The sequence below is a fragment of the Vicugna pacos genome, chromosome 14 (genome assembly GCF_048564905.1).
Source record: "Vicugna pacos chromosome 14, VicPac4, whole genome shotgun sequence".
NCBI lineage: Eukaryota > Metazoa > Chordata > Mammalia > Artiodactyla > Camelidae > Vicugna > Vicugna pacos.
Window position 1 is genome coordinate 20367053 of NC_133000.1, and position 15833 is coordinate 20382885.

The 15833-nt window shown below is 36.4% G+C and overlaps 1 protein-coding gene across 2 annotated transcripts in view; it reads right to left on the reverse strand.

Moving 5' to 3' along the window:
* Window positions 1–805: 805 nt before the first annotated feature.
* Window positions 806–15833, reverse strand: part of AKAP11 (A-kinase anchoring protein 11) — a 46548-nt gene continuing 31520 nt past the window's right edge. Inside the window, exons 8-12 of one of the 2 annotated variants that reach the window (XM_072976316.1) lie at window positions 15299–15454; window positions 11177–11260; window positions 10335–10381; window positions 7200–7360; window positions 806–4825 (exon numbers count right to left, since the gene is read on the reverse strand). In XM_072976316.1, coding sequence (XP_072832417.1) covers window positions 4685–4825; window positions 7200–7360; window positions 10335–10381; window positions 11177–11260; window positions 15299–15454 — 589 coding nt within the window. In that variant the 3' untranslated portion in view covers window positions 806–4684. The remainder of the gene's footprint in view (window positions 4826–7199; window positions 7361–10334; window positions 10382–11176; window positions 11261–15298; window positions 15455–15833) is intronic. The other variant, XM_072976317.1, reaches the window with a different exon arrangement.

Below are 15833 nucleotides of genomic sequence, written 5' to 3' on the forward strand. Positions count from 1 at the left end.
TAGTCCAAAGTATACTCATCTCAGATGCGTGACTCCTCTCCGTCTTTCATACTTTAAAAAAATGTGAGGTAGTTCCTCAAGCCCTGTCCCTCACCCTCCTCCCCATCCCAGCTAAAACACAGGTCACAAATGATCCCAATGTGCAAAATCGTTCCAGTGTCATTTGTGACAACTTCCCATTCCTTTGGAAATCTCTTTCCTTTTTGGAATTACAGTCTGAGGAATCTTGCTTACTGCTTCTCAGCAGTTTTTAATTGTTTCATTGGTGACTGGGATGCATTCACACCCAAGCCACTGTGTGCAATCATTATTTCTTGGCATTGTAAAACATCCATAAAAAGCTAGAAAGTCGTTCTCTAATTTCATGCTTAAAATGCTTCATGACAAGGTCAAATTCCATTAGTAATAAACAACAAGCACCTAACTTTCAAGCGTCTGATGCTACAGAGCATGACAAAGGTGTGATCTTTACATCCTACGAAAGAATGTGCTCAATCCAAGCAGGAAGAATTTTCTAACGTGCTCATATTCAAGGCAATCACAATATTCTACTTTGCACTAAAATCCGAAACAGATTGGGCAAATAGCCTCTCAAGTCACTTTCAAGTCAGCATTCAGAGGTACCTGAATAAGAAGTTAGGATCCAGGATCCAATTAAAAATACTCCTAACTCCTCTTCTTGAAAACCACCTTGGAAGCACTGAAATTGCTCAACGTGTCTTTCATCACAGCATCTCTAGTTATATGCCTTTGTTTTAGTTCAGTCCTGAGTATGTTAGCAAGACATTAGAGAAAGAAAACCAAGGCCAGACATCTTGAGTTTATTGGAGAATTCTTAGTTGGGAGAGAAAGATCACAAACTTAAGGAATTGAAAAAAGGTAACAGAACAATTCATTGCAAATTATTACAAAAGTAATTTCTGAAATGTTTATTTTGAGCCACGGCTGAAACAAAATTTTAGTGCATCCTGAAGTTCATATTTTGGTAAATGAACATATTAAATTACTGAAAAGCAAAAAAAAAAAAAAGTTACTGCTATACAAGATCTTACTGTATTAATTCAGCACAGTCAAATAAACAGCTACAATTATTCAAAGCTGCTTTTGCTATATATCTGGTATATTAAACAAGAATGTGAATTAACTTTTAACACTGCACAAGCAACCAAAGGTAGCAAATCCAGCAACAGTAAAACCTGATATTAAACAGCATTCAAACATTACAACAAAAACAAAACAATGAGCTTCTAGAACTACAATTCTGCCCATGTGAAAGGAATGTGCATGGATGGTAAAAAAAAAATAAATAAATAAAGTGACAAGAGTGACTAACACTGTATTTGCATCTTCAGAGCAGGAATACAGCGCGTGAGTAAAGGTGTGTAGGGTCTTTTGCGAACAATGAGGAAAAAGCGCATTTCATTTTAGTACAATTTTGTAATCCCCACGGAAACTCTAATTCTCTTGTGCTGGTGACAGGAGGCGGGGTTTTAACTGGTAAGTATTCTCCCTACACCCTGGGTGCATTGTTTTTTTAAAAATTCTGTGGAAAGATTCCTTTGGAAAAAAACATAAAATTTAAAGCAACAGGCTGGTGGGAAGTTGATCATTTTAATTGTGGAAGAATAACATTTGCTAAATATTTAACTAAGAAGACATCTGAGTCTGGACTCTGATGAAGAGCCAAGGTTAAACTCTGCACCTGGGGGACATGCACTGATGTCAAAGTCACGTGGGTAAACTATCTTTCACTTTATACGTCGGGCATTTAATAAGTAATTAACCTCTCCCACCAGCAAAATAAAACCCTCATATAAGCAAAGTGAAAGTATTATAACCGAATTAATTCATATTAAATATTCATAAGGGTCAGTGGAACAGTTTTCAAAATATGAAGAGGTTCATCACATATATTCACTGAGTGAATATTCTCAAAGATTTTATTATGCCATTAAATTGTATCAAAATCATACTGTAATTTTCTTCTGTGATTTATAAATGAATTATTCCTTCAGGAAATATTTTCAAAATCAAAATTAATAATACCCAAAATATAAATGTGATTTAAACTTGGCTTGGGAAAAGAAGAATGCGAAAGAATTGCCCCATTTCAGTCTGAAACAATGTTCTAAAAACCCCCCTCCTCCTTCACTTTCTTTTTACAGATCCTGATGGTTCTGAAACTGATAAACAGAGAATTCAACCCAAAGCACATTGCAATGTTAACAGTTCTGAGTAAGACATGATATTTCATAAAGGCCAAAGTGTGCAGAATGGCAGTATTACAATGTCGTAATAAAACTGTGTCAAGTAGATTTTTAATAAAATAAGACAGAGTTGGCCTCAACCGACAGAGCTGTTCTAAAGACTGAGTAACCAAACAGATCCAGAATGTCTTTGGAAAAATCACAAAGTGCCTTTACAGAAAGTTAAATTTAGACTGTTCTTGATTAAAGATACTGCTCTAAACTCAAATGTTTTCTCTCTATAAAAGGAAGCTTAACTCACGCTTCCTTGCACGTCTGCCAATACTCAGTATTTTTCTCCACTCCTCTGCACTGAACTGAAACGAGGGTGGAGTTCCAGTGGGACCAGTGCTACGCACGCAAGCATCTAATGACTGGTCTGTCATGAGGGAACTCTGAATCCAGCCCAGCTCCAGAAAAGGCAAAGAAAACAAAGACATGAGGACAACCTTACCTCAGAATGATTATCACTGGGAGAGAAATAAACACTCAACACCTTCAAGTACAGAAAGTTTTACAGAGCTAACACACTGTCACTTTAGTTTAAAAGAAATGCAGAACTCAGTTTTGCTGTTAGTCAAACCCATACGTATGCTGAAGTGACTAAACACAACGTGATAGATACGTATTTGTAAAACCTTAATCTAAACTTAATAATCCATTCATCCATGTTGTAACGACCCAGTTCCTGACATTTAAAAACCCGGTCCAGGGCCACTGCATCTCACATTCTGAGAAGTTAAAGGCAGAATCAATTCTGGTTATATATATATATATATCCTTCCTGCATTTCTCCACCTTAAAAAATACCTGAAGAAATTTTAGGAAAATTTCTTCTTAAGGCCTGCTCAATTGCTTTATCTTAAATTGAGAAAAACCAAAGCTCACGATGTAACCGCAAGATACTTAAATAGATTTTTGGCATTTTTTTCCCTCAAAAAGCAAATTTCTTCAAAAGCAATAAAATAATTTCTCTACCATAATTATTAATTCAAATTAACGTAAGTTCTCTTCCTCTTTGTCCCCTGGCAGGTGCTATGTCTTCTAACGTTTGTGTAGCTTCTGGAATAGTCAGTACTCAGGAAAAAAAGGGAAAGTAACGGAACAAAACCAAAGCCTCCAACAAAAAGTGATTTACTCCAGATTACAAAATCTGCTAATGGAAGAACCAAAAACTTACACATACACCCTCACGTACAAAACCATGACACAAGCCTGGTTCTCTATTCAAGTCAACCTGCAGTTACTAAAGACACGCAGAAAACACGGGGCCCAGAAAGATCCCATCAGAGGACTTTACAAAACAGAGCAGGTGCATTTTATTGGGGAAGGGGGTGGGGGAGTCTCATTTTTTTTCTAGACAAAGTTTATCTTTGCTTAAAGTGGAATTTGTTTTTTGTTTTTTCCAAAATTCCAACAATGAGAATCATTACTGGGCTCCTCTAAATGAATTTTCAAATTTACGTTGATTTTTAAAATTTCAACATGAAGATTGAGCAGCCGAACAGATCCAGAATGTCTTTGGAAAAATCACAAAGTGCCTTTAAAGAAAGGTTCTCATTTATAGGATAAACTGGGGACCCAAAATAGTCAAAAAAATAAAAATAAAAATTCTTACTGCACAATCTTTATAGACATTTTATTTTAAAGCACCTTTTTAATGTTAACAGTGGGTTTCTAACCAAGAAAAGAGTAAAATAAAAGAGGGCACCACGCACTAGCAAGGTTAAAGCTCTCCTTTACACACACACACACACACACACACACGTGCACACACTCGCTTTCATGCCAGAACAGTTGGCGACATTAGCAAATAATGTCATTTGACGAAAGGCTGGGGAAACTATCACAGGATTTATAGAAACCTAAAATACTAATGCTTCTAAGAAATTAAATAGCTTGGGGGATTCCAAAAGCTACCAATAGCTGAACTACGAAAATAAAATTGACCCTTTAAAAATAGGACAAAAAAATCAGGAAAAAAAATTAGCCTCAATGCTATTTTTTGATGTCAATTTACTTATTAATAGGATACCATCTGCTTGCAAAGGAGCAAAATTATAACTCTTTATCCCTGGAATCCACCCTCAGCCACCTCAGTGCAATTTCTAGCAGCACAATTTGGATGCAAAAAGAATGCCGTCAGTCAATGTCCCTGAAAGCCTCATGGTTAGAATTTCTTCCAAATACATGTTCTCAGGGTCTTAACACACTACACATGTGTACAGAAGAATAAATGAAGATAACATTTGACAGATTCCAAAAATATGGACTATATACACCGTGTGATGACACAATGCACTTAAAAAGCTACATTTACTTTCCTCCAGATTCACTTTAAATGTTAATATTCACCATTCAAATATTACCCTACGCATCTTTATCTGTTTCTTCCTCTCCCAAAACAAATAATAAAATATTCTTGTTTGGAGTTTGTTCTATGCATTTTCCAAGAGCCAATCAAACAGGGACTTGCGTTTCTCCTCGCTGGAAGTCTTCTCCATCACCTCGTAGTATTTAAGCACAGCCTGGAGGACATCTCCCACTTTCCAGCCTTTTTCTTGCAATCGTTTTGAAAGCTAGGAAGACAGATACATCAAAAAGTAACCAAAGACAATTTAGTAACAGTCAAGTTTTCATTTTTATTTTTATTATCAGATAAAGCTAAGAATTCTGCTATTTGCAGTAGAATATTATTTGCCAGTTAAAACAAACTCTTCTCCTCTAAACCACCACCCTTTACCCAAATTAAACATTCTTCCTTTCCTGGCCTTTACAAGTAACACTCTTCCACAGAAGGACGCTTTGGGATTGCTGGACACAGAACTCCACAAACCTCACCCAGCGGACAGGCTGTGTGGGTGTAGAGGCTACATTTCTGCACGAAATTCTTAACCTGATTAAATACATCTGCCACACCCTCAATGGGAAGCATAAAATAATAAAGACGTCAAACTTAATAAAAGGATGTGCCTTCCACAACATATAGTGTGGGTTTTGTCCTGGAACATGCAATTTAGCCTCAATGGAAATGTGGTTTTCTAAGTTAAGAAATGTTAACATTTCAAAAAAACAAAAACAAACAAACAAAAAGTAAATAAATATTGTGGTGTATATTTGTATATACTTCACAATATATACATATATCGAATCACTACATTGTGCACCTGAAGCTAAAATGTTATATGTCAATTTGTTTAAAAAGTAAATAAAGGTTAAATAAACTATCATCACCAATCAGAATATGTCTTCATTTTTCTCTAATTAGTTCTGTAAAAATTAATTTTTTGCTATATAGAATGCTTAACCTTCTTAAAAGTAGCTTTATTGTGATATAACTCACATACCATACAGTTCACCCATTTAAAGTACACCAGTCAATAGCCTTTGGTATATTCACAGACTTGAATGCAACCATGACCACAATCGACAGTGGGACATTTTTATCACACCAAAAAAAAAAACCCCCATTAGTAATCACGCCCCATTCCTCCCACCCCCCTCGCCTCTAGGCAATCACTAATCTACTTTCAACCTCCATAGGTTTGCCTACTTTGGTCATTTCACGTAAAGGGAATCATAAAACATCTGGTCTTTTGTGACCGGCTTCTTTCACTTAGCATAACGAGTCCAAGGTTCCCATGTGGTGCAGTGTGTCTCTGCCTCATTTCTTTTTAGTGACAGATAACATTCCACCGCACGGATACACCACATTTTATTCAACCATTCATCAGTTAATGGACATGTAGGATGTTTCCACTTTTGGCCTATTGTGAATAAACTGCCATGGACGTACGTTTTCATTCCTCTTGGGTAAATACCTAGGTATGGAATTGCTGGGTTATGTGATGATGCTGTGGTTAGCTTTTTGAGGAACTGCGAGAATGTTCATCGCACTCATCCTCGGTGCCATCATCAGCCTCCTTAGCCCTCAGTTTATCCAACACTAAATGACTTGAAAACGTCCGCCTCTCTAAGGTCAGTTCTAATACTTCCCCTACCCACTCTTCCTCCTTGACAAGTCATTTCCTGAGCATCCCTTTCTGTCTTATTGTCTCCTTCTGCCTCAGAACAGCAATCTGTACTGGAAAAATTTAAAAAGAATAACTAAACACAAACAGCAAAGTAAAACAAAATGCTTTACATAGTATCTTTTTCACATACTACTTTCAACAACATCTTTGTAAATTCTGAACGAGGAATCAAGAATAACTTGACTATTCCTTTTTTTATTATTGATCATTTTATATTGCTTATTCTTTGGACTACTCTATATTCTATATAGATTAAAGCAAAGTTCTGATAAGGAAAATTCTTGGATAAAAAAAACCTTAAGACTGTAAACTAAAAATCTTGACTAACAAAGTAATTGGCACATAGTAAGTTCTCAATAAACATATCCTACTGGTGTATCTAATTTGAATGTTTTATTATTAGAATCCTATTAAATATTCAAAGTGAACCACTGTCCCTTATTAAATGCTTAAGCTTTTATTGGCTTTTGCTTATGCATGAGATTGGATTAACAGAGAAAGAGACATACTAATGACTAGGGATAATTATGAACCAATTAACTACAAAGTATAATAACTCAGTCTTTTCATATGAACTCACAAAATGTTTATTAAAGGCATCTAACTTTTGAGAACTCAGGATGTGCCAGGCACTAGAGGAATTTTTTTTTTTACAGTATTATATTTAATCCTCACAAAGCCCTGCAAGGTAAATGCTATACTCATCTCCACAGTGTAGATAAGGAGACTGAGGCCGGTGAACTTGCCCAAGGTTACGTTGCTAGAGAGCAGCAGCGCTGATATCTGAGCCCAAACACTGGGGACTCCACCACCCAAGCATTTACCTACCTTCTATCAACGGGCATCTTATTAGATCAACCGCGTGACCCAGAACATCACATCCGGCATCCTCACAACACCCTAAAAGGCAGGTACTCACTTGTATAAACTCCTTCTTTGCTGAGTCATGAAAATAAAGTTCTGCAACTTCGGCCTCAGAGGCAACGAGCCACTGAAGAGTGATCCTCAGCTGGGGGTCTACCGTGCACGGCTCCAGGTCAACGTTCGCAACTAGCAGAGTCTTCCCATCTTGCTCCAAACCTAGTATTTAAATTGAAACAATATGAAGTGAAACTCATCAGTTCAACTCTCGATACACTGGTTTCCAAGGATAGATGGATATTTTCCACGTCTTAAGATTCCGAGGAATTCTGGGGAAAAAATTCATCTTTTCTTAAAAGTACTGTAACATCAACTAAAGCATTTCTCTGAAAGGACAACATTATACTCAGACAGAGGAATGGCTTTGATCATTTGTGACAGCACAAATGCAAAACTATTCAGAGGCACTGAATTCAAGTGGCAATTCACAAATGCCATAATTTGTGTCAAAATGTAATCTACAGGTGAAGCAAGAGAAAATAAAACTAAAAAGCTACAATTACAATCAAAATATAAATGAAACACAAATAAAAACCTCAAATAAATACATTAAATGGGCTTTAAGAAAAGCTTTCTGAACTAAGAGGAAAAGCAGTAGCACTGAACACTTGTACGGCACGCACATATTATGTCGTAAGTACTGTCCGCAGCTCTTTAGATGCACAAACTCCTTTAATCCTCACGAACACCCTATGAGGAGGGAACTATAATCACCTCCGTTTTATAGGTGAAGGATCTGAGGCAGAGACAGATCCAGAGTCTTACAGTTGGGAAGGCGCTGAGCCAGGACATAAACACAGGCAGTCTGGCTCCATGCCATGCTCTTAATCACTTCACTCTTTAGGAAACACGAAAAAAAAAAAAACAAACTCACATACAAACTCATTTACATCCCAAAGCCAAACCAGGGAATTTTGTGGTATATCCTGTATTATAAGTAAGATGTGTTCTTACTTTTTTCAATGAAAATTATGTTTTCAACATTAAAAAAACATGAATCCCTGTTGACTATAAAACTGATGACCTGTGGGCCAGTATCATGTGTTTAACTCTGCTGTTTAGTGATGGCTGAGCAGCAAGCGGTGCTGAGATCTGGGTCCCCCGCCCCAGGAGGCGAGCAGCGGGGCCCGCTGGCAGACACAGTGCCCGCCTGCACCAGTAAAGGACGTTTGTTGGTGAAGCTCCCTGATTCTTTTTTTACGGTTTGCAGGGCATTCTAGACCACTCCTAATCACTTTTTGGATCTGTATTGGCCCCTAACTTCTCATTTAAAAAAACTGGTCGATATTATTCTCTTAAAATAAACATATTATCGTTTCCTTCCTCTCTCCCTCTGACTCTCAATCAAAAATGAATCTGGTGCAAGATGGCAACAGACGTAATCTCTGGAACATTTTGTAAATCTGCAGAGGTCAGGGGGCTGCAGGCTAAGTCACCCCCAGGTTTCTCTGGACTGGATTTCTCAGTTCAGGGTTCCTGGTTGCCTGGCCTATGAGAGTGACCTCTCTCTTCAAAGGTGACTCAACACTAATGAAAAGGGAAGGAACAGACATCCTGCGACTACCCACAGCAACAGTAACGAATGACGTGTGTTGCCTTAAGATTTCCATAATTTTGAATCTCTTGTAAATCCACATCACTCTATCTGCTAATTCACCGATTTCTAATTTAACATATTTGAAAGTTGGCTACAATTTTCTATATAATGAAAGATAACTATAATTTCAAAAGCTGAGTAATGACATATCTACATATAATTAATCTCCCAGTTTATACCCACTTAGAAAAAAAAATTCTGAATAGCCTTGCTAGTGGTAAAAGCATAAACTTTTTAAAGTGAATTTCATATTTAGATTAACTTGTATTATCTTTTAATCATTCCTCAGTAAAGTTAGTTAAGTAACAACTAGTTTATCAGAGAAAATAATCACCACCTGCACTTATGCCATGTACAGCCTTTGGAAAAACTTTGCTTACAAGTATTACTTGGGAAAAAATATACAACTTTTCTGGACAAAGTCAACATTTTTCAGTCAATAAAAATAAAACAACTATCACTTAGCTTATCCATAACTCGAAAAATATTGCCCTATCCCTACTTTACACCTAATAAGAAAAACTTATTTCTAGAAATCCTATATGAAGAATGACTACTAAGCAGAGGCATTAGAACTAAAAAAAATAATAATAATCTTCGGTCTGAGGAGTTTTGGCTCAAAAATTGGAACACGACTTTCGTAAACAAGAAAAATACAGTTGATGATAAAATTGATTGGAAACTCAAGTGTCATAAAGTACATTTTAAGAAATTTGTTTTGGCAATTTTCTATTTGCCTATTTCTAAAGAGATGATTTTTAAAAATCACTGGTTCAAAAGCAAATGTCTGAAACAACGTCAATATTCTTATGTGCCACTCTACAGAAGACATTGGTATTTTCAGAATTAGGGAAAAATAAGATTTTGGGGAAAAAAATTCAACAATCATCTAAACACAATGAAAACTCAGCTTCAACATGAACAGTTTCTGAGATTCCCTCAAGACATTCTAATATATTTGAATTAAGGATTACAAATCATGATCCAGAACTCTGTGACCAACAGTACCTAGTATTTACATATTTGGAACTATGTTTATTAAAGGAAGAACTGACTATTTTCTTCAAGTTTGTGTGAGTGTAAGATTGGAATGGAGGGAAGAAAAAATTGATTTTAAATTATCTTTTTATTCTTACTCACTGATCTATGTAAGCTTGACATCAAACACTAATTCTAATAATTACTTGTTTGGAAGGGAAAAAACTATGACATGTGATAATTATAATACATTTTATCTCATAATGTAAGCAAGAATTTTATATTTTGAAAAAGATAATTACATAGAGATTATCATAAATTTCTCTCTCAAATAAATGAATCATTCTTTTAAAGTAGTTCAGTTTTCACACTGATGAGCACTTCAGAAGTTTAGCAATCAAATAGCACAAACTGCTCAGCAAAGGATCTGACACTCGATAGATTAGTTCAAGAATACCCTGATTGGTATGTAATGCACAAGTACAAACATTAAAGACTCTTCTAAAGAAACTTACACAAAAAACACACACACACTTTGGAGAACAAATTGTCAGTTACCTTCTGCATCATCCTCATGCTCTTCGTCTTTGTCATCCGGACCATCACTTTTCAAATGAAGTAGCAGCAGTAGTTAAAAAAATAAAAAAAATAAAAAATAAAGCTTTAATTAATAATGGTATTGAAATCAATTCTTAAAATGTGGTAAATAATGAATGTTACAATATGACATATGACATTTAAAAGGGGGAGAAAACAATAAAAAGGGAAGCTTTGCTTCTCACACCATTTCATGTTAAAAATCTCAATTACAAATGGTGCCTAAAGGTTAAGTTATCAATAACTGAGAAGTTCCACCTGACCATGATATACAGAGCGCCAAGACAATTACATAATAAAATTTAATTTAAAATAATTTAAAGCCAAAATATTCTAATTTGGTTTTAGATAACACAGCATTTGAGTATCACACAATGCCATGAATAATTATTTATTAATGCTTCTGCTGATGCCATTTATATATATTTTTAACATAGTGAGAACATTTTTTCCTGCACCTTTCTTGCAAGTGAAATAAAACTATATACAAAAACAAAAAACCGAAACAACAGAAATTCTGTAGGAAGCAAGCTCTTTTTCATGAAATAGTAATCGGTAGGATGAGAAAAAGCAAGCAGTGCAACACATGCATCGAAGTAACATCTGCAGTCAGGTGTCAGTCACATCTTAGCAGAGTTGAATTTTTTCATTAGATGTAAATTTATCAAGCAGAATCATGTCAAAATACAGGAGAAAAGCAGGTTGATACAAATCGGCACTGAAACCCACATTCTTTAAGGCTATGACGTCATGCATTAGCGGTGAAAGACTCATCAGTGCTTAGGTTTCTGGACTGGACCAACCTGTCTGATGTTGGAAAGGATAAATTGTCCTCATACAAATCTCCTTCTAAACCAAGACTGCTCCAGCTACTGCTGTTACCATTACTGCCAGAAGAAGAAAAGAACAGAGCTGAACTAGAAGGTGAACGGGGAAGGAGACCCTGGTTTTCCTCAGAACAGCGTCTGTCAGTGATCACTGCGGACGTTCTGAAGCTGCCATGCTGGGTGCAGCGTCCGTGGCGTTACGGAAAGAGACCACTGCTGCTACGGCACAAGAGGGCTGGACAGCTTCGGAGATTTGGGAGCGTTCTTCCTTGTCCACAGAGGTTCACGAAAACTATCCTAAGTTTATATTTATTTCACAGATTAAGACAACGGAGTGACTTTTAGGACAGTGAATGAACGCACTGAAGTAAGAAGTTTCACAATGAAGTTAATGTCTATGGCAAAGCTCGGGATATAATTTGTAAAAAGCCAATTCTCTTCAGTTTGGATGAAGTTTAATAACAAAACACCACAGGTTAAGATTCTCTGGGGTGTGGGAGAGGATGAGATGGCAGACACAGACAGAAACATAGTCCCAAACAGACCGTTTCTTGTTAGAAACCTGGAGAAAAGATGTTTTCTGATTTTAAAATACTCTTATTATGTTAATTACCTTCATTTCACACTTATGTATAATTCAGTAAGTGGCAAATAATATACATCATCTTCAGAACATTGAATAAGCAAGATCTAATCAAGCATTACACTTGTCCGATCACTAACACCACACAGAAAACTCACACAACCTAATCAAAAGAAGAAAGCAACTATGTTCTACAAGTGCAGCAAGGCGATAAAAAAAAAAAGCAACTGAGTTCAGAAACAAAACAAAATTCAGTTTTTCAGATTAAAGTCTACACATGCAATTTTTTAAAATTCTAATCATTAAAATAATTAGTAAGCACATTAGTTTGCAGTGATAAGCAGCTATATTTCCCCATATAAGGCTAGAAAATTATAAAATATTTATGCAAACCAAAATTTTAGTTTTAAAAATGAATTAACATAAAACCATCTTCTGTGCAAATTCTGTAAATTTTGACCAGGTTACCAAAAAAGGGAGATGATTATTTCAAAGTTCGAAACAGTTCCCAGGCCATCTCAATAATTAACATATCCATATTAACTCTGGCACATTCAAACTGTCACAAAGCACAACGCATTAGAGAATAAAAGTTAAAACTGATCAGTGTCTTTTCAACATGATGTTCAAACAAATGTAGCTCTATTAAAATACATTAAACCAACCAGAGTTCTGCCCATGTAGTCTGTTGCCAGACAGACCCAAAATGAGAAACTATGGAAATACAGAATGGACAGACAGCTGTGAGCCAAAGAGAAAGAGAAAATTAGTGACCTCAAACACTGTATTTACTTCTACTAATAGAATGATTCTCTAAACAAACAAACAAACAAAAAATTACAAAATTAAAATTCTTACCCATTTCCTAATGACAATAATGATTCTTCCATTTAATCTATAAAAGCCTATCACCTATTTATTATGTGAATATGAAAGGAAATAACACCTAAAAAACGTAGAGACTAAAAATTCAAACTACCTCTAGCTAATCTCTCTGAGGGGCCAATCCCTTTGGCCCCTCAAAATGGGTCAGATGTGAAGTCCGTTACTTATAAAATGTCACTTCTAACTTCTAACTATAATTTTCCATTTAACTATACTTTGAAAATGACAGAAGTCACCGTTAGTAATTTCACCAGAACAACAGAAGGACCCAGGACTGTCCCGAGCAAACTGGGAGGTGTGACCATCCGAGAGTAACCCAAACATAAAACAGCTTAATATCTTCACCTGACAGTCTTCACATTTCAGTCTTGAATATATGCCCTGCTTCCATCATTTTGTCTTCTCCTACTTCCTATGTCCCTGTGTCTAGGACAGGTGTACCTCAAATCATTGGTGGTAAAGGACTAACATTCTTTATTGTGTCTCTCAGCCATATGAAGACTAATTTCAGTTGTGACACATTTCATAAAAATTATCGAAAGAAATTCTGCAAATCTGGCCCCACACTTACTAATCTACTATGCAACTTTCAAGAAATTCACAGCCTGCCCAAAATACTTAAAAGATTCGTATAGCGACCAAGTTCTCTTTCTGACCAAATAATTATACATTCCTCCTAAACACGTGTGAAAACTTGGTATTATTATTTCTTTTTTAACTGACTGTTGCCCTGTCCTGAACCTCGTCCTTAAGAGTAAAAGTGCAAGGTGTGTCCAAACCAGGAGGTCTTCTATCTCCTATCTTGATCTCTGTACCAAAAATCACAGTTCCTACTGCAGATGGCATCAAAAGACAAAACATGTAAAACCATGCATTTTAAGCATGGACTCCGAATTATCTGCTTTAAAATCTGAGCACTTATCCAGCCTGCAGATTCCTGGGACCCTTCAGTGACCAGTGGGTCTTAATCTGTGAGGTCAGCACACCACCAGCCCTGGAGGAGCCCCACGAACTTTCTCTTTGTGCCTAAACCTTAATTCCACACAGCATCATTAGTTCTTATGAAGACTACGGTCAATTAAAACCACAGGTGTTTTTCTGACAAAATGCTATCAAGTCAGGTTTGCCCCTCCTGAAATTCAAATAATGGATCTTCTGAACCTAAAGTCATTTGCCCCTGTTAAGCATAGTAAGTGTAGCCTCAGTCTGATTCTTTTTGAACCCTGGTTCTGCTAATGGGATTATCTTGTCATTTTTGTTTTGAGTCACTTACAAATATTAAGTGTTCTGCATCACTAATAAAATAATGTCCAAGAGGAAGAACCAAGCACAGATCCTACCAGACACCTCCCTCTTTTCATCAAGTTAGAAAACATTCCGTATAGAGTTGTTCGACTGGCTACAGTCCTCTTAAGGCCATCCGTCTCTATCCTCAGTTCTCTGACTGTAACCTCAGGATTCCGTAAGCAACAATGCCAACCCTTACTGAAATGCTAGGGCCTGTTTCTCAAAGATCAGATGAGCATTCAAGCGCTAATATTCTACTCTAGAGTTATGGGAAGGGCTAAATGTGATTCGTGACATTACTTCCTGCTACCGGTTTTAAAGACTGCCGTTTTTGGATTTAGATTTTGTAAAATATTGGGAGTTTACATCACATTTTAAGAAACTATGACAAAACAGTTACTTTATAAGAATATTAATACTCACTGGTTCATCCAAACATCAAATGAAATACTCTGAGATGCTATGTCCTAACCAATGACAAGTCATTTCCTTGTATGTCCTCATCCCCTCTTCCAGTGGTCTGCTCACTGCCCCATCCTGCTAAGTCAACTCCAAGGGCTCCGTTCAACTGAAACCACATAGGGCCTTTTCCACACATGCCCAAACCTGGATGTATGTATGCTGAGAACCCTTTTCTCTCCCTAGGTTCAGCTATGGGTGGTATCCATTATTTCCAATTATCACTTAATGTGGATAAAGATTTCAGGGCATTTTATAGGTTAGACAGGAAGGCCTTTACAGAGTTAAGAATATAAGAAATAACTGTATCATAACTAATAAAATATTTCCCCAAACTGGTTTCATGAACAAAGTTAACTAAGAAAATGATCTATGAAGAGCCTTCTGCTGTACAACACCATATTTTTGTAATGAGTTTATGTATTTTCGGTCATTCAAGTAAAAATGCTCAGGTCATTTCGTTCCTGAATAGCAGGACAAGTAAGGAATCCTTCCTCCCCAAAAGGATACTACGTTGACTCCTATCAAGAAAACTAAAGGGCCATTTTGATGCCGTTTAGAGCTTAACCGTTCTCTTCCCTATCCTTTAACGAAAAAAACAAAAGTACCCTCTTTAAAGTGATGAGAAGTCCAGGTAAAGTTTAAAGGGTATGAAATCGAATGTATGAAATAGTTTTCAAATCAACTATTGCCAAATCAGCTCAGCTAATGGCTATATTTAATACATGTCAAAACCATGAGATCTATATTGTGAATAATAAAATATACTTTGAAAATAATGGCAGATTTTCAAATTCAAAATTTTAAAATCATCCATGTAAATTTAGCTCCCTTCAGAGGTCTGAGTATCTGAGCCAGGCAATCACGTGCAAAATCGCAGTTACCTCTCACTTAGGTGATGAAAACTACTGCTCTCATCCTGGTGCTCGTCTTCAAAGCTTAAGTTGGACCAGCTACCCGTGCTGTCATCACCAATACTGAGATTCATCTGCTGGCTACCAAAAGACTCAGATGACTGAAAGTCTTCTATTTCTTTTGGGCTTAAAAAAAAAAAAAGGAAAGAAAGAAAAACAGTCAATCCAACAGCATCAAATTCTGAATTATAAGACTATCCATTTGATGATAAAGACGACAAAAACAAGAAATGATATTCAGAGTCAGACCAGTGGTCCATCTAACCTTTTTTTTTTGCCGTTGTTGTCTGCTACTAAAGAGACTTTGCAGGAGAGCATGTTCATTTCAAGGTTAACTGAGGGACCCAATGACATCCCTAACTTACTTTGTTCATCATTATGGACCCATCCCAAGTGCATCATTTATTTAAACTCTCTTTAAAGCAGTTCATATTTTCACCTGGGACCACTATGAAGGAACACAAGTTCCTAAGTTTATCATCTTCTTTGTAAGACAGTACTTTTA